This window comes from Erythrolamprus reginae, chromosome 8 (genome assembly GCF_031021105.1).
Source record: "Erythrolamprus reginae isolate rEryReg1 chromosome 8, rEryReg1.hap1, whole genome shotgun sequence".
Taxonomy (NCBI): Eukaryota; Metazoa; Chordata; class Lepidosauria; order Squamata; family Dipsadidae; genus Erythrolamprus; species Erythrolamprus reginae.
The window spans coordinates 27,686,053-27,708,629 of NC_091957.1; the positions used below are offsets into that span (position 1 = coordinate 27,686,053).

The 22,577-nt window shown below is 45.9% G+C and overlaps 1 protein-coding gene across 2 annotated transcripts in view; it reads right to left on the reverse strand.

The window, feature by feature from the left end:
• Window positions 1-969: 969 nt before the first annotated feature.
• CAPZB (capping actin protein of muscle Z-line subunit beta) overlaps window positions 970-22,577 on the reverse strand; it is a 79,416-nt gene continuing 57,808 nt past the window's right edge. Inside the window, exons 5-9 of one of the 2 annotated variants that reach the window (XM_070759474.1) lie at window positions 15,988-16,129; window positions 14,597-14,713; window positions 7,896-7,961; window positions 5,280-5,356; window positions 970-2,000 (exon numbers count right to left, since the gene is read on the reverse strand). In XM_070759474.1, the coding sequence (XP_070615575.1) occupies window positions 1,913-2,000; window positions 5,280-5,356; window positions 7,896-7,961; window positions 14,597-14,713; window positions 15,988-16,129 (490 nt within the window). In that variant the 3' untranslated portion in view covers window positions 970-1,912. Of the gene's footprint in view, window positions 2,001-3,237; window positions 3,356-5,279; window positions 5,357-7,895; window positions 7,962-14,596; window positions 14,714-15,987; window positions 16,130-22,577 lie in introns of those variants that run through there. The other variant, XM_070759475.1, reaches the window with a different exon arrangement.

The following is a 22,577-nucleotide window of genomic DNA, read 5'->3' on the forward strand; positions in this document are numbered from 1 at the left end:
ACAAAGAATCTCATTTCTGGCTCCCTCTCACTAACTCTTAAAGCTATAGTGCTTCAATACATACAGGCATTTATTGTTAGCTTGTTTATATATTGCCAAACCCAACCGTTATGTACATAGTACTAACTTACTCTATACTTTCTTATCTCACCCTTGAAACAACGATGGGTGGGCTTCAGCTCCCCTGCTCGTCCATCCTTTTTTTTTTTGGCAAAGGAAGGGTAGCTACAGATAACTAGGAGCCTTGGCAGATGTTGTGGCCTACAGCAGCTGACTCAAAGGAGAAGGAGGTGTGGGGTCAGGACCAGCATCAAGGCAACCTGAGAGCAATGAGGGGGAAGAGGGAATTGAGCTGTCCGTCAGCCCTCAGACGGGGCATCAACGGCCCCCAGATCTGGAGGTGGCTGATGAGGCGGAGGAGGAACAGCTGGGTCCTGTGCTTGACACATGGATGCCCAGAAGGCAGAGGAGAGCAGTGGAAATCTATGGGCCGGTTCTTGGGACTGAAGAGCCACCACTGCTAGCGAAGTCCCACCTAGCTCTGGGGATAAAAAGCAGAATGCGGAGATAAATAGGTGCGGTAGACAACTATTCATCTCCTTCCGGGTCAGATTTGCTAGCCTGCGGTGAGAGAAACTTTTTGCCGGGGTTGCCGTCGCTCCTAATAAAGGAATATTTGAGTTAACCTCAGAGGGCTTCTCACATTTGGGGAGCTGGGTCAGAACCGCAGAGTTTGCAGAGCAGCGGGTCTGTCTGAGGCTTTGTGAGACATTCAAAGGTAGACTGCTTCCGGCTGGAGAGGTTCCATCCAGTTCCAGTCCTTTCTGCACATTATAAAAGTCCAGCCCACCCACCCGAGACTGCGACCTGCCAATTGGGACCCTGCCAATCAAAAGGCTGGACCCTTGAGAGTTCGGAAAAGGACCAAGAGAAGGAATCGGAAACAAGGCATGGCACCCCAAAGCCTTCTTTATGTTTTTAAAGATTTTATTTTTTCCCCCGTTTTTTTAAGTATGGAGGCTCAAGTAAGAGATGTAGATTTCCAATTTGAAGCATTACATATTTAAAAAATAATAATAACCAGTCTTTCGCATTCCCATAAGAAATCAAGAACAAAAGCATCACACCGCGCAGCCTCTCGGATGGAAAGCAGGACTCAGGTGGTGGGTGGGGTGGGTGGGGTTTGAACTCTTTGCTAGCTTTTCGAAGATCTCTTTAAGGGGGGAAAGTAGGGCAGCTGCCCACGGCCCCCCACCCCGTCCCATACACCCATCCTCCTTTCTCAACTTTTCTCCCAAACATACACCAAACACATTTCCCACGGTGGTTATCTTCCTTCCTTCCACAAATCATGGTTATTTAATAAAGGTCTTTTTTTTTATGTTTTTGTTTCTTGTACATTTTTTACACCAATATAAGAAAATATGGAAAGAGCGGCAGAGAAGCCGGGGAGGAAAGGGGGGGAGGCACCGAGAATCAAAAGAAAAAAACATGATCGGTGGAAATATGCGGATAAACATAAGGCCCAAGAAAAGGGGGTGAGGAAGGGTCAAAAAAGGCCAGGAAGGGCACAAATCTCAGAGGCTTCTCAACAGAAAAATAAACGTTTTGCAAGGGTGTGGCAATAAGACGGTGGAAATTAAGCGGCTAAAGAGCCCCCATGGTCTTCCCCAGCCAAAAAAATGATTTATACAAATTTATTTGGGGAGGTGGGGAGGGTGGAAAAAAAACCCCAGGCTTTTATTGTATGTTTTATGAGTGGAAGAAATATTTTACGCGGGAAATGAAAATAACAGTGAAGAGTATGGGGGGGGGGCAAAGATTCCTAAGAAATTTTGGGGAATGGGGGGGCGCAAATGAGTGCATGGCGTGTCTTGTTAGCATCCTCCGGGGGGGGGGAAGACGCCGGTTTCTAACTTTGCTGTTTTTTCTTCAACGCCACGACCAGGTCGTTCTTCAGCGCTTCTTGCTTCGATTTGTCGGCAAACTTCTGCACAGACCTGGAGGGGGGGAGAGAAAAGAGGCAGGGAGTTATAAGGAAGAGAAAGGGTGTTTTGCAGGGTGGGCAAGGGGCAGCAGTGGCTTCCGGCGAATTTCACACACACACCCCTCAAAAAAACCACAGCATCTCCAACATGTCAGGTAGCGCTTCGCCGCAATTTGTAACCGGATCCCTCCCAAGTCGCTGCTCTCCGGCATCGTTAGTAGTGTTTAGAAGGGGAGGGTGGAGGGTGGAAAGTCTGTAGTAACTCTGAGGAGTCATTAAAACGAGGACTATCTGTATACAATAGCCTGGTCAAGGGTGCGAATGTGTGTGTGTGTATTCCAAGGTCAATATTGTCAGTACCACGTACAGTATTGGTTGGGTTTCCAATATATGAAGATAAACCAGCATTGTATGTAAGGGGAAAATAGTGGTATTACTTTAAGAACTAGGTAGCAATTACGAGCTAGGCTACAATTTAGCCATATAAGGGAGACAGATGTGCTGCTCTCTGTTACATTCCATTGTTACATTCTGTTGTGTTGAGCTGTTGTTGCATTTTGTCTGTTTTGCTGCCTTATCTTGTAACGGTTGCTGTATATATGCTGGTTAGTATTAATATCTGAGCTGTGTGAAATATACTATGTAGAATATACAGATGTAAAGGTATTTGCTGTATTAATAAGAGAGTAAGCAGTGTGCTAATACTAAATGGTATATTATATCTGCTGTGTGTGAAGGAGATAATATACGTAATACTATATGTACCTGCTATATTTGAAGAAGATGGACTGAATTATAATTACTGTGAAAGATTATGGAGATATTGTATATCTTGGCTTGCATTATTATCTGAACAAACCACCACTGCCTCACGTACTCTGGTACAATACAGCATTTCTATCATTGGTTGTTTGACCAGTGTGGCATACTAACAGATATCACTTGCAAAACCACACCAGGGATAACCAGGCCTGTCGCATTCTCAAGTGCAAAGAACTCCACGCGGCAAGGCAAGGAGAGCAAACGCAAGGTGGTCAGGAGCCTTCCTCCACCCTCAAAAAGAAACACAAAACAGCAAATGGGACTTGCCAAGAATTAGGAGTTAGTCGGTGGGAAGGAGGCTGAAATCTCTCATGCAGATATGCTCTCGGTCGAGGTGAGTGGTGTTTTAGTGCCAAGGTGCCTTCTAAAGCCAATTTCAGCATTAAGGGGTGGGAGGGAGAGGGAGGGAGAGGGGGGGCGGGGGGGAGTGTACCTGAACTGCTTTAGTTATCTGGCTGAATGTACATCTGCCGCTGGGTGAGGACCTGCGAGAGTTCCCGCTGCAACTGCTTATATTTTTGGTTGTCGGGAATAGCGTCAATTGATCTGGAGCGAGCGGGGCGCAGACGGAAGAGGGGAGCCGAGGAAGGAAAGAAAAGGGGGTTCAGACAAGTTGGCAGAGAGAGAGAGAAGAAAACACGAGGAAGGAGGCAGAGGGAGGCCACAAGGGGGTTGATAGCAGAGAGGGGAGGGAAAGGGGTCAGTAAGGAGCAGACCGGGAGTCTTCCGGGCGCCGAAATCCACAGATTTCGTAGAGGAAAGAAAGAGAGAGAGAGACAGAGGAAGAGAAATGGAAGCTGGCAACCTTTTCCTCCAATGCTAATATCGGTTCCGTCAAACCATGGGTAGGCAAAGTTGGCCCTTCTATGACTTGTGGACTTCAACTCCCAGAATTCCTGAGCCAATCATGCTAGCTCAGGAATTCTGGTGACGTCCGCATGTCATAGAAGAGCCAACTTTGCCTACTCCTGCATAAAACCATCAACCGACCCATCCCTCTGTCTCCAGCGGGTTTAACTGGAAAAGAGGGGAACCAAAGGCTGGCGGGAGCACCATCGGGCACCTCTGCTGTGGGCGATGGGATCAAGTTTGGGGAAGGGGGGCAAAAAGGAGAGGAGAAGGATTTACACGGACTCTGAGGCAGCCTTTCCGAAATTCCCCCTTCTGGAGTTACTGACGGATAGGATGGTCCATCCCAATCTTCTGAATCGGACCATCGATGGCAGAAGCGACTGAAGAAAGGTGGAAAGGCTTAACAGAAGGCAGGCAAGGCAGCTAATCTGCCAGGGATATTCTTCCAGGGCAGTGGAGACATGTTGAACACAATAGCAGTGTTGGAAGGTACCCTGGAGGTCTTCTAGTCCAGCCCCCTTGTCCAAGCAAGGAGACCCCTAGAGCAAGGGTTTCAAACTCAAATTTCATTGAGGGCTGCATCAAGATTGTGTTTGGCCTTGGAAGGCCAGGGTGTGGTCAGTGTGTCACTCAGCTTTCACAGCTGAGAGCTAAGTACCCCATGGGCCATAGCCAACCCCTAGGCCGAATGCCAGTGATGGCGAAGCTATGGCATGGGTGCCACAGGTGGCACGCAGAGCCATATCTGCTGGCACGCGAGCAGTTGCCCTAGTTCAGCTCCAATGTGCATATGTATGCCGGCCAGATTATTTTTGGCTTGCACAGAGGCTCCGGGAGGGCGTTTTTGGCTTTCAGGGAGTCTCCAGGGGGATGGGAGAGTGTATACTTACCCTCCCTCCAGCTCCAGGCAAGCCTTTGGAGGGCAAAACATGAGGCTACTGGGTCCACCAGAAGTTGGGAAACAGGCCATTTCTGGCCTCCAGAGGGCCTCCGGGGGGGGGGAGTTGTTTTTGCCCTCCCCAGGCATTGAATTATGGGTGTGGGCACTCGCACATGCACAATAGCGCTCGCCCACGCTCTTTCGGCACATGAGGAAAATAAGGTTCACCATCACTGCCCTAGACTATTTCTGACAAATATATATGTAAATTATAAATAAAGAGGCAACAGCCATTGCGATCTCCAGAACGTTTAAAATTTATTAAAAACTACTAAAATTAACGAAGCTTTCATTAGTCCTCTACTAACATTGTCAGAGTGTTAAAATCCCCATGGAAGACAGTTGGTTTTATATAATGCTGCTTAATTTGCTCATTGCCCGCATCACAGGCCCACCCCCTTCCTTCCCTCCTGGCTCTGCGGGCAATGAGCAAATTGAGCAGCGTTATATAAAATCAACTGTCTTCCATGGGGATTTTAACACTCTGACAATGTTAGAAGAGGACTAATGAAAGCTTCGTTAATTTTAGTAATTTTTAATAAATTTTAAACATTCCGGAGATCGCAATGGCTGTTGCCTCTTTATTTATAAATACGTCTGGAACTCGCATTTTTAAGACAATTCTTGATATGCATAATTATAAATACGACCACAATACTGCAGCCCGTGCATCGTTACCTCAGCCCATTGACAATGTCCTTTGTCTTTCCAAAATAAATCTCATTCAGTGTACTTCTGATTTTATTCTCCATGTCCTAGAAGGGAAGAGAGAGAGAATTTGCAGTCAACCCAAGGCTCTGAGATTTTAGGGAGAGGCAGGAGGAAGGGAGAAACATGACACGACCCTAGGGAAAGAGAAGCAGCCCTTTAGCGCCCCCACCCCACCCCCGAGACCCCGTTGGCCTTGCGGTCTCCTCTGAAGACCATGGAAAGCATTTTCTTAACCGTTTGAAGACAACTCCCAACTGGAGCATCAACTCCAAAGGCTCTTCCATGAGTCCTATTCTTATATCCTTCCTATTTTTAAATGTGAATTGTAATCTAATTCCTATTCTTCCATCCTCCCTTTGAGCTTGTAATTCTCCAGATAGCCAGATAGCCTCCCTCCCTCCCATCCATCCATCCACCCACCCATGTTTTATTTGTTTTATTTATATAAAATTCACTTTCCACCAAACAATGTGTCATCTGGGTAGCTATTTTTAAACAATTATAATCCACATATTTGTTGTTGTATTCGTCACCATAATATTAATATAATAATAATACTTACCATCATCATTTTTAACAACTCTCGACATTAACATTTCCTCTTTTTATCTATCCTCCTTTCTAACTACTGTTTCTATTGTCTAGCCATTGAAAGAATATATCCCATATCAAAAGATATTCAGTTTCTTCTTTATCCCACGCGTTCTAATATTTTCTTAATTACATTCTACTCAGAGACGGTTATCTCATCATTTTGCCACTGCAGTGCAAATGCAATTCTAGCTGTGGTTAATATATATGCAATACCAGATATATAAACTTTTAAATCATATTTTTATGGTAAGATGCCCAACAAAAATATATCTGGTTCCTTTGGGCATTTCCCAGAGGATAATCAGAACTGCAAAAAAAACCCAATCATTGCCAACCTGCCTTCCACTGAGGACCTGTATACTGCACGAGTCAAAAAGAGGGTCGCATCCTGGACATAAATTGTTCCAACTCCTACCCTCAAAACGACGCTACAGAACACTGCACACGAAGACTAGACACAAGAACAGTGTTTTCCCTGAATCCCATCACTCTGCTAAACAAATAATTCCCTCTCCACTGTCAAACTATTTACTAAGGCTGCACTACTATTACTATTTAGTCTTCTGATAGTTCTATCACCTATCTCCTCCCACTTATGACTGCATGACTGTAACGTTGCTTGTATCCTTACGATTTATATTAATATTGATTGTTTCTTGATTGTTTATTTGTACCTTATGACAATCATTAAATGTTGTACCTTATGATTCTTGACAAATGTATCTTTTCTTTTATCTACACTGAGAGCATCTGCACCAGAGACAAATTCCAATCACAATTGGCCAATAAAGAATTCTATTCTATTTCATTCCAATATTCCATTCTATTCCATTCCATATTTTCTTTTCTATTCTATTCCAATATTCTATTCCAATATTCTATTTTATTCTATTCTAAATTCCATTCCATAACTATAACTTAAAGCCATAACTATTCTATACGAGAAAGCCTACTCTGCTTGTAATCCATTTGGCAGAAGAGTAGCATTTTCAGTATGGAATAACAGCCAATAAAAATAGGAAATTCCCGCTGTTCCATCTTAACGGACAGGCAGGATCTGAGCCACCAGGGGGCAGCAAGCAGCCACAAAAACCAAAGCCTTCCTTCCTTCCCAGGTCAATTGGCCGCTATCCATTTTCCAGGGCAGTTGCCCAAATTTCTTATCATCCAGGCACCAACTTTGGGAGGGGGGGGGGAGAGAAATGGACCGTGGGCTGCCTCTCTACCTCCCCCAGCAAGAGCCAAAATGGCCAGTTTGGCTTTTCGGTTGGTTTCAAAAGCTTCACGTTTTAGGAACTTGTAAACCCCCTCAAGCCCCCCCCCCCCCTTTCATATATTTCACTTTAGGAGGAGATGGCAAGTGATGAGGAGACTTTTGAAATACAGTGGTACCTCTACTTACGATCTTAATTCGTTCCATGACCAGGTAGAAAAGTTTGTAAGAAGCAGCAATTTTAACCATAGGAATCAATGTAAAACCAAATAACGCATGTGATTGGGGAAACCACAGGGAGGGTGGAGGCCCTGTTTCCTCCCAGGAGATTCCTAGAGGGGCCCCACGGAGGCTTCTCCCCGCCTTTTCTGGCCCTGTTTCCTCCCAGGAGATTCCTAGAGAGGCCCCACAGAGGCTTCTCCCTGCCTTTCCCAGTTACAGTTTCAGAGGCTCAGGTTTGTAAGTGGAAAATGGTTCTTGAGAAGAGGCAAAAAAATCTTGAATACCCGGTTCTTATCTAGAAAAGTTGGTAAGTAGAGGCGTTCTCAGGTAGAGGTACCACTGTACATAAAAGGAAGGATTTTAAGCCCAGGGCATGAAAAAGCTGCTTTTCTCCTACCTAGTCCCCTGTAGGTCTAATCCACAGATCTTCTCCGAAGGTAGAAAATTAGGAGTCAAGGGGAGCTTTTGCCCCATTTCCTGAACCTGCGGACTGTGGGGGTGGATGGGGGAAAGGTGGGGTTTAGAAAGGACCCCTTCTGTCACGAAAGGCTTACCTCAACCAGACGGCCAATGTTGGCTATATGTGGAGAGGAATCGCTCACCGTCTCGTCTTTCTCCATCTGGGAAGGAAGGAAAAAGCTGAGATTTGTGCTCAAGCGGAAATAGTCCTAGACTGGAAGGATGTGACAAAACGGACAATACAAAATGGGTATCAGTACATGGTGGATCATATTCAGTTTGAGATTATGGATAAGAAGATGAATTCGGCTAATGAAACCAATCTGCGGGAATTGTTGTGACAATGGGACAAGGTAAGAGGACATGTGGTCAGTAGAATTCAAGACCAAGTTATAAAGAATAAATTAGAATCACTTTATTATAATATGTAAATAGATATACTGCTCTTGAGTTAAAATGGTATATACAAAATATACCTCCATTTTGGTGGAGGGGTATAAAGGTTGTCTGGTGGCAGGCACTTAAACACTGAGCACATTGTTATATGTGGTGTGGTGTGTCTATGTTCTATATCAGTGGTTCTCAACCTGGGGGTCGGGACCCCTTTGGGGGGGGTTGAATAACTGTTTCACAGGGGTCATTAAGGGGTCACGGCATTAGAAAGGTTGAGAACCACTGTTCTATATTATAAAAATTAATTTAAAAAAATTTTTTTTAAAAAAAGGAGGAAGAGGAGGAGAAGGAGGAGATTCGACTACTGCAATGCCCTGTACGTGGGGCTACCTTTGAAGAGCGTTCAGTGATTTCGGGTGGTGCAAAATGCAGCCACGTGAGCCGTCATGGGCCTTCCAAGGGACACCTATGTCTCTCCAGCACTCTGCGAGCTGCATTGGCTGACGATTGGTCCCCGGCACAATTCAAAGTGTTGATTATGACCTATAAAGCCCTACACGGCATCGGAACAGATTACTTGTGGGACCGCCTCTTGCCGCATAATCCCAGTGACCGGTGAGGTCCCACAGAGTTGGCCTTCTTCAGGTCCCGTCAACTAGACGATGTCGCCTGCCAGGACCTAGGGGAAAAGCCTTCTCTGTGGCGGCCCCGGCCTTTTGGAACCAGCTCCCTCCATACATTTGTACCGACCCACCCTGCCCATCTTCCGCAACTCTGCAGACAGGCTTGGGGCCATTAAGTCTAATATGTAGCCCCGGCAGATGAGTGAATTTATATATATAATTAGGTGAATCTGAGCGACTGGTTTAAAGAAATTGAGGGTTTTGAATATTTTTAGAAGAAAAAGAAAGAAGGAAGGAAGGAAGGAAGGAAGGAAGGAAGGAAGGAAGGAAGGAAGGAAGGAAGGAAGGAAGGAACAAACAAACAAACAAACAAACCGGCTGCACAGCCTCAGCAGAAGCCGGGGGGAGGGGGGGGCTATGTATCATATATATATGATGGTCTTGGTATATTCGGGTTTCTTCCCATGTAGGATTTGGAAATTTCTGGCGACGTTTCGACGAGGTCCCACTCGTCATCTTCAGGCTGGTGTTTCTGTCCTTCAACACTGCGAGACCTGAGCTGCCTTCCTTCTATAAATACTGGTGGCTGGGTGTGGCTTGATGGCTCAGCAATTGCCTGCTGTGTAGAAACTTCCTGGTGAGTCAGTGGGATAATGCCTGGGGTCGTTGATGTAGCTGAGGTATGCTGATTAGTTAATGGTTGTAGATTAGGTGTGATATTCTGAGTAGTTGGAGCTTGCAGGCTACTTGATTGTTTTGCAATGAGTGTTCTGAGTCTGGTTTCTATGGCTGGGATACGTTTCAGGGCTGGTTTCCAGATGTCTGGTAGGCGGGAGGTATCATCCCGCTTGTTCATATTTTGGGGATGTTTTTCTATCTCGATGGCTTCCATGATTATTCTTTTGCTGTAGTGTTCTGTTGGCTGGGCATATTGGACAAACTAACAGGAGAGTAAATGCACGTGTTGCAGAACATAAGAACGCATTAAAGAAAAAAGAAAAAACCTCCTCCCTTTTCCAACACTTCAAAACCACAGGACATGAAATTGATTTTGACAGTACCAAATTAATTTCCAAAACTGAACACTACAGCAAAAGAATAATCATGGAAGCCATCGAGATAGAAAAACATCCCCAAAATATGAACAAGCGGGATGATACCTCCCACCTACCAGACATCTGGAAAGCAGCCCTGAAACGTATCCCAGCCATAGAAACCGGACTCAGAACACTCATTGCAAAACAATCAAGTAGCCTGCAAGCTCCAACTACTCAGAATATCACGCCTAATCTACAACCATTAACTAATCAGCATACCTCAGCTACATCAACGACCCCAGGCATTATCCCACTGACTCACCAGGAAGTTTCTACACAGCAGGCAATTGCTGAGCCATCAAGCCACACCCAGCCACCAGTATTTATAGAAGGAAGGCAGCTCAGGTCTCGCAGTGTTCGCCCTAGAAGAAGGACAGAAACACCAGCCTGAAGATGATGAGTGGGACCTCGTCGAAACGTCGCCAGAAATTTCCAATCGATCTGGTGAACTCTGCCTTGTAAAGCAGAGAACTAGCAGTTAGAGCTATCAGATCAGAACCCTTCCAGCTCTCTCTCTGTGTGTGTGTGTGTGTGTGTGTGTGTGTGTGTGTGTATGTATGTATGTAGATTGTTCTGAGTTCGGGTTTTGAACCGTGTAATATTTTGAGTGTCTATGCGACGTTTCGGTGAAATCACATTCACCATCATCAGGCTGAAGTTTTAAGCTTCATGTTGCTGTAAAACTCAAAATATTACACGGGGCAAAACCCGAACTCAGAACAATCTACATACATATACCCGTGAAAATCTACGAAAACAAATATACACACACACACACACACACACACAATTTATTTATTTATTTATTTATTTATTTAATTAATTAATTAATTAATTCACCTTCTATGCCAACAAATCCCGAAGAACTCAGGGCGGCTTACAACAGCAACATAAATACAAAAACAGTAAAAAGGAGTCAAATTTACAATCTAAATCTACACTGCTCAAAAAACCCCTAAAGGGAACACTTAAACAACACAATATAAGTAAATCAAACTGTCCATTTAGGAAACAACACTGATTGACAGTCAATTTCACCTGCTGTTGTGCACATTCAACTTTGGACAGAACATTCAATAAGAATATTTCATTCATTCAGATCTAGGATCTGTCCTTTGAGTGTTCTCTTTATTTTTTGAGCAGTATATAAAACCCAGATTAAATACCCATAATTAACCAATCACGACAACATGCATGCATATCACTCATACTATTTGGCCCTGATAGTTGTTAATTCGTGGCCCCCAGGCCTGCCAGCAAAGCCAGGTCTTCGTGGCCTTACGGAAGGCCAGTAGGGTGGGAACAGTATGGACATTGGGGGGTGGTTTGATTCCATAGAGCAGTGATGGTGAACCTTTTTTTCCTCAGGTGCTGAAAGAGCATGGGCATGCGCTATCGGGTATGCACGAATGCCCACACCCATGATTCAATGCCTGGAGAGGGCAAAAATAGCTTCCCCCTACCCCCTGGAGGCCCTCTGGAGGCCAGAAACAGCCTGTTCTGGTGGGCCTAGTAGGCTCATGTCTTGCCCTCTCCAGGCTCCAAAGGTATTCCTGGAGCCAGGAGAGGATAAAATATCCCCCGGAGGCTCTCTGGAAGCCAAAAACGCCCTCCCAGAGCCTCTGTGTGAGCCAAAAATCAGCTGGCTGGTACACACATGCACGTTGGAGCTGAGCTAGGGCAACGGCTCATGTGCCAGCAGATATGGCTCTGCCATCACTACCATAGAGGCTAGTGGGTGACAACAGACCAGGATGCAACAAAGGTCTCACCCTGCTTTCACCCCATTCCACAAAGGTCACACAAGGAATGTTCCTGAGACACGGGGGTTCTGTGGAAGGGGTGGGTGAGATCTTAAAACTCTGCCATCTTTGCGCAGTGGGAGAGCATCGCGTCGCACGGAGAGGGCCTGACGGAGCGTGTAATTTCATCAGCGTGCCTTCCGGGCAAGCTATAGCCTGCTGGTGGCTGGGTGCCAGCTCCAATTAACTGCCCCTGTCGGTTTTTGAAATGCACAAAAGGGGAGACAGGGAGGGAGATTAAGGCCTTTGTTTCGCTTGGGGTGGGGGCGATGGTGTTGTGGGGCCCTCCAGGTGCTTCTCCTGTCTCATCCGTCCTTGGGCCTTTTCTGCCTCTTTCTGCTAAAATAAACAGATCAAGGCCAAGATCTTTGCAAGAGTTTGGGCGCCCTGTCACCTCCCTACAACGGGGCATAGGTGGTCCCTAAGTAAACGTAAGGGGAAGGGCGTGCGGTGTGCAGTTCCTCCCCTCCCTCATTCCCAGAAAGGGTTGGGAAGGGAGGGTGAAGAAGACCCACTGCAGATTAAAGATAGGAAGAGAAAGGGCATGGTTAAAATGTATTTATTTATTTGTTTGTTTGTTTGTTTGTTTGTTTGTTTGTTTGTTTGTTTATTTATTTATTAGATTTGTATGCCGCCCCTCTCCGTAGACTTGGGCGGCTAACAACAATAAAAAACCAGCATATGACAAATCTAATATTTAAAATAATTTAAAAACCCTTATTAAAAACCAAACATACACACAAACATGCCAGGCATAAATTGTATAGGCCTAGGGGGAAAGGAATATCTCAATTCCCCCATGCCTGATGACAGAAGTGCAAAATGCTGTTGATAGGTTTGCCTAGAGTCCCTAAGACAGTGATGGCGGACCTTTTTTCCCCTTAGGTGCCGAAAGAGCGTGCGTGTGCGCTATCACACATGCGTGAGTGCCCACGTCTATAAGTCAATGCCTGGGGAGGGTGAAAACAGCTTCCCCTGCCACCCCTAGAGGCCCTCTGGAAGCAGGAAATGGCCTGTTTCCCAACTTCTGGTGGGGAAGGAAGGAAGGAAGGAAGGAAGGAAGGAGGGAGGGAGGGAGGGAGGGAGGGAGGGAGGGAGGGAAGGAAGGAAGGAAGGAAGGAAGGAAGGAAGGAAGGAAGGAAGGAAGGAAGGAAGGAAGGAAGGAAGGGGGAGAGAAAGTGTAAGAAAGTAGACAGGAGAGGAGGTGAGGAGCGATGAGTGAAGAGATCATGAAAGTTCAGGCTGGAAGAGACTGACAGTAATAGTACATATTGGAGCCGAAGGAGTGAATATTTGCTGAGATATATTGCTATGTTTTGTGTATGGTGATGTAAATATTTGAGGTGGGGGGGGGGGGGAATGAAAAAAATATTTTCAATAAAATAAAATGCTGTTGAGAGGTGCTGACAAGGGAGGAGGAAGAAGGGGGAGATTACAGAAGTGCAACAGCTGTTTGGTGGAAAGCAGGAGGGGGGGAGAGGAGGGAGGTTTTCATTTCATTTTATTTTTCTTTAATCTTCCAATCCCGGGAATTTGAAGCATCCAATTTATCTTTCTTTCTTTCTTTCTTTCTTTCTCTTTCTTTCTATTTTATTTTATTTTAAAAATATTTTTTCTCCAGTTTTTGTTTATATCAATAGATATACCTTAGAATATATCACTAATGTACACAATTATACATTTTTATCGATCATTCTTACATCAATATCCTATTTTACAACTATTTTATATTCATGTTCGTTTGTTATTCTTCATTTCTTCACACTCCCCTCCCTCTTTCTCCATCTCTTCCCTCTACATTCTTCCTTCTCTTCTCCCCTTCCTACTTCCCTCCACTGCTTCTTTTCTCTTTCTGCCTTTCTACTTCCTCCTTTATCTTTCCCTGAGTGATTCTTGTTTTAACCCCTCATTTAACAGACTGACCCTTCCCCCCCCCCAACTACAAAATTCTAAATTTATTATTATTAGTCATTTCTACGTATGCAGTTCTTTGTTTTAGGTATATGCTACTCCTCTAGTGCTGCCTCCTCAAAACCTAGTTTTGTCATCTGGGTCTCATGTTTTTTCCTCTCTCTTTCCATCCAATCATAAAATTTCATCCATACTTTATAAAATATTCTGTATCTTCCTTATCTTTAATTTTCATTGTCAATCTCTTCATCTCCGCACAATCCAAACATTTTCTTAATTATGAACGGCATTGGCCGCAGCGCCCTTGAGCTGTTTCCTCTATTGGGGAGGGAGTCTTTCTTTCTTTCTTTCTTTCTTCCTTCCTTCCTTCCTTCGTTTCTGTCCTTCCTTCCTTCCTTCCTGCATTCACTCACTCACTCACTCACTCACTCACTCACTCACTCACTCATTCATTCATTCATTCATTCATTCGACTTCTATGCCACCCAATCCCAATGGGACTCAGGGCGGCTTACAACAATCTAAAAATACATTACAATCATAAAAGAAGTCAAATACTAATATTAAAACAATTAAAAAACCCCAATTATAACACTCACAGAGCAAGCAGTCCAATCAACACATGCATGCCACTCAAATACAGTTCTGCTGTGACAGATGTCAATATTCATGGCCCGCAGGCCTGCCGGCAAAGCCTGTTCTTCGCAGCCTTTCGGAAGACCAATAGAGTGGGAGCAGTATGGACATCGAGGGGGGGACACAGTTGGTTCCATAGAGCCGGGGCAGCCACAGAGAGCCCCCCCCTCGGCAGCCTGGCCAAACTGCACTGCTTAGTGGGATTACCTTCACAGGCTGCTTGAGGTGCTCCAGTGGGGAACCTGAGGGGTGGGGGAGGGGTGGGGGAGAGAGGAAACAAGCTGGATCCATGCAGAGGCTGGAGAGAAACTATGGGGGAAGCCACCCAGCATACCTGTCTGGTAAGGCTGCCTCCCAGGTTCATCGTGCCTGAGCCGGTCTTATTCGTCTGCAGCCACAACATCACCGTAGAAGTCAGCTTGTAGTGGGCAGTACGGCCGCTGGACTTCTCCTGGAGGGGAGGGAGAAGAGAAAAAAATGCTCATGAGTGCACGCACACACACGCGCACACACACACCCCTGCTCCTCCCTCGGAGGGTCTCTGGAGCCCTAGATTTCTCTGCCCGACCCACCAAAGGCAGAGAGGCGGCAAGCGGCATCCCCCTGCACCCTCTTGTTGGGGGGCAAACAGACACGGGGATCCCTCTCATACTTCTGCTTTCCGTAAAGGGAGGTTTTCACAGACACTTGATGTGTGGGTCCTTTTCCCGTTATTAAGGAGAGGAAGGGAGGGGGCCAGGGGGAGGGAACCAGGGAATTAAGTCCACCAGGCTACCATAACCACAACCGCCTTGAGCCACTGAGGTGCAGTGGTTAGAGTGCAGTACTTGCAGGCTACTTCTGCTGCCTGCCAGCTGCCTGCAAATTTGGCAGTTTGAATCTCACCAGGTTTAAGGTTGACTCAGCCTCCCATCCTTCCGAGATGGGTAAAATGAGGACCAAGATTGTTGGGGGGAGAAATAGGCTGACTCTGTAAACCGCTTATTAGAGAGGGCTGTAAAAGTAACTGTGAAGCGGTATATAAGTCTACGTGCTGTTGCTATAATATCCCATGGTTTGGCTGAGTGCTTGTTGCTGGTGGATCTGCGTGGAATATAACTAGGTTTGCCTCTCTTTTCCTACTCTAGGCAGGAATCATGTGTCTTTCCCACCTCACCCCACCCCAGAGAGAGAGAGAGAGAGAGGGTTGGAGGGAGAAGAGGGGAGAAACGTGGAGAGAGGGAGGGGAAGAGCGAGAGAGAGGGGAGGGAGTACAAGAGAGACGAAGAGAGAAGGGGAGGGAGACGGGAAAAGCATGAAGAGAAGGAGGGGAAGAGCGAGAGAGAGTGGAGGGGACAGGAAGGGAGAGAGATCAGGAAACGGAGAGGGAGAGAGGGGGAGAGAGAAAGAAGGAGAGAAGGGGAGGGAGGGGGAGGGGGAGAAAGAGGGAGAGAAAGGGAGAGAGAGAGACAGAGGGAGGGAGGGAGAGCGAGCGAGAAGGGGAGAGGGATAGAGGGGGAGGGGAAGAGAAAGACAGGGAGAGAAAGCGAGGGAGAGAAAAAAAGAGGGAGGGGGAGGGGAGAGACGGAGGGAGAGGGAGGGAGAATGAGGAAGGGAGAGAGAGCAGGAAGGGGGGAGAAGCATGGAGACAGGCGGGTGAAGGGAGGGAGGGGGAGAGGGAGAGAGAAAGAGAGACGGAGGGAGGGGGAGAAAGAAGGAGGGAGGGAGAAAGAGAACAGGCTCTACCTGGACTTCTACCACGTGGATTGAGTCCCAGCACCCTTTGATCTTCTTGGATCCGTCGCCCGCCTTCTTAATGAGAATCACCCCGGCAAAGCCGTGATCCAGATCCCAGAGGTACACCGAGGACACCCCCCCTTCGAAATACCTGCAGTCAAAACAAAAGGCCGAGATTGACACCATCGCTCCCGCCTGCTGGGGGACGAGGCAATTCCAGAAAGTGGGAAAGCCAGGAACGGAACCCTGTGGGGTGAGACGGGCAGAAGCCCAGAGTACCATACTGCTTGCACCTGAACACAGCCAATCAGACCTGGGGGCCCCCCATGTGAGGAGAGGGAGTACGAGGGGGGGGGGGTGTTGCCTTCTGCATTCCAAAGCAACTGAGTTGTCCTTTCCCATTGCAGGGGGAAATAAAACACACCCAAATATCTGATCACTAATACAGCTAGTCCTCGACTTTAATGACCACAACTGAGCCCAATGTTTCCGCCACAAAGCAAGACATTTGTTTACATGAGCTTTGCCACACTTGACAACCCACGCACACACACTTTGCCACACCAGTGAAGCGAATTGTTGCAGTTCATAAAGTTAAGTCACCCGGACGTTAAGTGAATTGAGCTTCTCCCCCCCACCCCATGGACTCTGCCATCTGGGAGGTCGCAAGAGGGAATCATGTGATTCCGGGGAGGGGGGAGGCACAGCCACCGTCGTAAATATGAGTCAGCTGTCGAGCATTTGAATGTGAATCGCGCAGCCCTGGCAAGGCTTCAATGGTCATTAGACGTGGAAAAAACAGTCCCATGTTGCTTCTTCAAGCGATGTTCTAACTTTGAACCGTCACTAACTGAACTAACTGTCGAGGATAGCCAATACTTCTTCCCTCCAATTACACTGAACACACTCAAAAACATAGAAATGGTGGTAGACTTTAAGAGAACCCCCCCATCCTTCCCCCTCTCCCAATACTAGACAATAGTAGAGACCTTCAAATTTCTAGGTTCTATCAGATCTTAAGACCTAAAATAGTCACCTAACATCAATAACATCGTCAAAAAAGCACAACAAAGAATGTTCTTTCTGCACCAACTCGAAGCTCAAACTGCCCAAGGAGCTGCTGACCCAGTTCTACAGAGGAATCATTGAGTCTGTCATCTGCACCTCTAGAACTTTCTGGTTTGGTGCTGCAACCCAACAAGTCCGACACAGACTTCAGAGGAGAATCAGAACTGCAGAAAAAAACAATTGCTGCCAACCTGCCTTCCATTGAGGACCTGGATACTGCACGAGTCAAAAAGAGGGCTGTGAAAATATTTACTGACTCCTTGCATCCTGGACATAAACTGTTTCAACTCCTACCCTCAAAACGACCCTACAGCACCCCACAAGACAACTAGACACAAGAACAATTTTTCCCCTGAACGCCATCACTCTGCTAAACAAATAATTCCCTCAACACTCTCAAGCTATTTACTAAGTCTACACACCACTATTACTCCTAATTTTTTCTTATTGTTCCTATCACCCATCTCCTCCCACTTATGACTGATATGACTGTAACTTCGTGCTTGTATCCTTATGATTTATATTAATATTGATAGTTTCCTGATTGCTTATTTGACCCCTATGACAATCATTAATCATGATTCTTGACAAATGAATCTTTTCTTTTATGTACACTGAGAGCATCTGCACCAAAGACAAATCCCTTGTGTGTCTAATCACACTTGGCCAAGAAAGAATTCTATTCTATTCTGTTCTGTTCCGTTCCGTTCTTTTCCTATTCTATTCTGTTCTCTTCTCTTCTATTCCTTTTCTTATTTCCTATTCTATTCCAATAATTTAACCAACTGGCCGAGATGTGAAACATTGATCAGATGGAAAGGGGTGGGGGGAATGCTTTTTAAAAGATGAACAGAGTTGGAAGGGACCTTGCAGGTCATCTAGTCCAACCCCCTGCCCAAGCAGGAGACCCGACATCTGCCTCTATCAAGAATCTCTTGATTGTGAGAAGCAGGAGCTCCAACTCTAAGCCACAGGATCTTTGTTACACAGGAGAGTGTTACGAGACCTCTATATACACCCGTCACCCCACCATGGCCCCCAATCTCTGACCTTTTAACCCCGAATGACCAGAAATGAGCAGTAGGGAGGAATTCTGATTTTTACACACTTCCCGAGCTTTTTTTTAAAAAAGAATATTTTACCTAAAGGCTTTTTTTGTTGGTATGTTTTACGGATGTGCTAAAAGGTTTGTGCGAGACCACAGAGGGCCGGCCCCGGGGGGAGGAAATCCCGTGCCAGAACAAGCAAAGCGCACACATGGAAATGCTCGGGCGGCCTTTGGACCCTGAACGACTCCCATCTAGGATTAAATATTATTTTAAATACCAACATGCTGTTTCCAACTGGCTTGCGGCTGACGTCGGCCCTGGAGGGAGGTGTGTGTGTGGAGGGGTGCAGGAGGCCAGGAAAAACACAACACAGCACACACACACACACACACACACACACAGAGTTGCCGTCTCGCGGTTCCTAGCCACATGCAGCGTAAGGGATGGGGCTTCCCCACACACTCTTCATTCCCGCCAAAGGCTGACCTGCTCGGCTGTGCAAGTTGTGTTTTAGAGTGGGGGGGGGGGGGGTAAGAGGGAAAGAAAGATAATTGGCGAACCTTTAAAAAAAGATTTGTTAGATTTTGCAAATTAAAACAAAACATCTCAGTAGTCTTTTCACAGATCTTTACCCATTTCATAATACAGTGTTCCCTCGATTTCCGCGGGGGATGCGTTCCGAGACCACCCGCGAAAGTTGAATTTCCGCGAAGTAGAGATGCGGAAGTAAATACACCATTTTTGGCTATGAACAGTCTCACAAGCCTTCCCTTAACACTTTAAACCCCTAAATTACCATTTCCCATTCCCTTAACAACCATTTACTCACCCTTATTACTGGTACTCACCATTGAATAAGACACTTAGTGATCCTGATATTTATAAACATAATTATTTATTAACAATAATTATTTTTTTTGTTATTTATTTGCAAAAATTATTAGTTTGGTGATGACATATGACATCATCGGGTGGGAAAAACCGTGGTATAGGAAAAAAACCATGAAGTATTTTTTAATTAATATTTTTTGAAAAACCGTGGTATAGGCTATTCGCAAAGTTCGAACCCACGAAAATTGAGGGAACACTGTATTTCTTTTTAACACATCTATATACAATATATATGTTTTTAGCCTAAAGAATGAAGTAGATAGATGAATATGTACTGCTGGAAAAAATAAAGGGAACACTTAAACAACAGAACATAACTCCAAGTAAATCAAACTTCTGTGAAGTCAAACTGTCCACCTAGCAAGCAACGCTGATTGACAATCAATTTCATTTTGTTGTCAGCACATTCAACTTTGTATAGAACAAAGTATTCAATGAGAATATTTCATTCATTTAGATCTAGGATGTGTTCTTTGAGTGTTCCCTTTCTTTTTTAAGCAGGGTAGATATATAAGCCTACGAATAAAAAAGTTATCAATAAGTAAACATAAAGTATTTATTGATAGGAAAGTAAAGAGATAAGTATGCGAGTGACTTGGTTTGTTTATCCATCCGTTTTTGTATGTCCTTATTCAGTATATATTTGCTTCAAATTTATGTATTATATCTTATAATATTTACTGACCCCTCGCATCCTGGACACAAACTGTTTCAACTTCTACTTTCAAAACTACAGAGCACTGCACACCAAGACAACTAGACACAAGAAACTTTTTTTCCAAAACGCCATCACTCTGCTAAACAAATAATTCCCTCAACTCTGTCAAACTATTCACTAAGGCTGCACTACTATTACTACTAGTTTTTCCTCATCATCCCTATCATCCATTTCCTCCCACTTATGACTGTATGACTGTAACTTGTTGCTTATATCCTTAAGATTTTTTATTAATATTGATGATTTCCTCATTGCTTATTTGACCCCTATGACCATCATTATGTTGCACCTCATGATTGTGTGTATCTTTTTCTTTTATGCACACTGAGAACATATGCACCAAAGACAAATTCCTTGTGTCTGCAATCACATTTGGCTAATAGAGAATTCTATTCTATTCTGTTTTTGTGTGCACTAATACATCTGTATCATAGTACCTTGTTTCTATTCTCTGTCCACTTGTACCAATTTTTCAATGGAGAGACCCTTTTTGTTCCCTGCAGTGGCTTAAAGCCAAACACCCCCCCCCCAATGATGCCCAAGGTTCTTCATGAATGTTTTCCCAGCCTGACTACAGGTGCAAAAAGCCCCCGTCGCCCCTCGCCCTTAGGCAAAACATACCGATCCGCTGACATCTCACACACGGCCTGCCTTCTGTGCCAGGTATAAAAGCTTTCCAGACTGCACATCTGGCCAGCAGCTGGGACATCGAGGCCGACCCCGGGAGAACAAAGGTCGGATTCAGATGCCACGGGTGTGTGTGTGTTCCTTTTGCCCACCTTCCTCTTTCCCCCCCCCCCAAAAAAATTTCATGGAACCTCCTGAGACGGCCAGCAATCAAGCCAGGCAGGAAACTGAGCAAGAGGTTGCAGCCAAGACCTGTTGGGTCAAGGCTTGGGTCCACAAGAAGAACACCGGAGTGGAGGGAGAGTGGTTTCAGAGGATTGGTCTGCCTTAGGAGATTTGGGAGGGGGAGGAAGAGGAGGAGGAGGAAGAGGAGGAAGAGGAGGAGAAGGAAAAGGAGGAGAAGGCGGAGGAAGGAGAAGAAGAGAAGAAAAAGGAAGAAGAGGAGGAGGAAGAGGAAGAGGAGGAAAAGGAGAAGGAAAAGGAAGAAGGAGAAAGAGGAGGAGGAAGAAGAAGAGAAGGAGGAGAAAGAAGAGGAGGAGAAGGGAGGAGGAGGAGGGAGCTTGTGGATCTTAAGACTTGTGGACTTGATTTCCCAGTATTCCCCAACCAGGAACTCTGGGAGTTGAAGTCCACGGGTCTCAAAAGTGGCCAAGGTTGGACGCCCCTGCTCTGCAGAGTTTGAGGCCTTGGGAAACAGGACCCGGAAGCTTCCAAAGGAAAGTGGGAGGGGGGTGAGTGTGGGGAGAAAAAAGCTAATCTGAGCTTCCTTAGGGGTTGAAAGACCCTCAGCTGTTTTGTATGGGGAGCTGGGGTACAACACGGGGCGTTCTTGGGTCTGACAAAAGGGAGGAGTAGGGGAAAAGGTTCCACTGGATCAGAGGATCATCAGAACTGCAGAAAAAACAATGGCTGCCAACCTACCTTCCATTGAGGACCTGTAGACTGCACGAGTCAAAAAGAGGGCATGAAAATTTTTACTGACCCCTTGCATCCTGGACACAAACGGTTTCAACTCCTACACTCAAAACGACGCTATAGAGCACTGCACACCAAGACAACTAGACATAAGAAGACTTTCCCCCTGAACGCCATCACTGCTAAACAAATAATTCCCTCAACACTGTCAAACTATTCACTAAGGCTGCATTACTATTACTATTATATATACAGTAATACCTCATGATACGAACTTAATTGGTGCAAGGAGGTTCGTAAGACGAAAGGTTCGTAAGACGAAACATTGTTTCCCATAGGAAACAATGTAAAGTCAATTAATCCGTGCAACCAAAAAAACCCCGCAAAAAACCGGTTTTCGGCGACTGCTGGGAAGCGGCGCGGCTGTTTTAAAAGGTGACAGCCGGCCTGGGGGGCTTCCCAGCACCCCCCCCCGAACCCGGGTTCGGGGTTCGGGGGGGTGCTGGCAAGCCCCCGAGGCCGGCTGCGACCTTTTAAAACAGCCGCGCCGCTTCCCAGCTGTCTCCTGAAGCCGAACGCGGAAGTTCGGCTTTGGCGTTCGGCTTCAGGAGACAGCTGCGAAGCGGCGCGGCTGTTTTAAAAGGTCGCAGCCGGCCTGGGGGGCTTGCCAGCACCCCCCCGAACCCGGGTTCGGGGGGGTGCTGGCAAGCCCCCCAGGCCGGCTGCGACCTTTTAAAACACCCGCGCCGCTTCGCAGCTGTCTCCCGAAGCCGAACGCGGAAGTTCGGCTTTAGTGTTCGGCTTCAGGAGACAGCTGCGAAGCGGCGCGGGTGTTTTAAAAGGTCGCAGCCGGCCTGGGGGGCTTGCTGCCGGTTCGTAACTCGAAAAAAGTTCGTAAGAAGAGGCAAAATTTTTCTGAACCCCGGGTTCGTATCACGAGTTGTTCGTAAGACGAGGGGTTCGTATCTTGAGGTACCACTGTATTATATTCTCATCATTCCCATCACCCTTCTCCTCCTATGATTGCACGACTGTAACGTTGTTTGTATCCATACGATTAATATTAATATTGTTTCTTAATTGCTTATTTGACCCCATGACAATCATAAGTGTTGTACCTCATGATTCTTGCCAAATGTATATTTTCTTTTATGTACACTGGGAGCATCTGCACCAAAGACAAATTCCTTGTGTTTCCAAAACACATGGCCAATAAAGAATTCTATTCTATTCCATTCCATTCCAATCCAATCCAATCCAATCCAATCCATTCCATTCATTTTTATGTTTAGAAATATTCTGGCTGGCTGCTTTGTTCTGTTCTCTAGCAT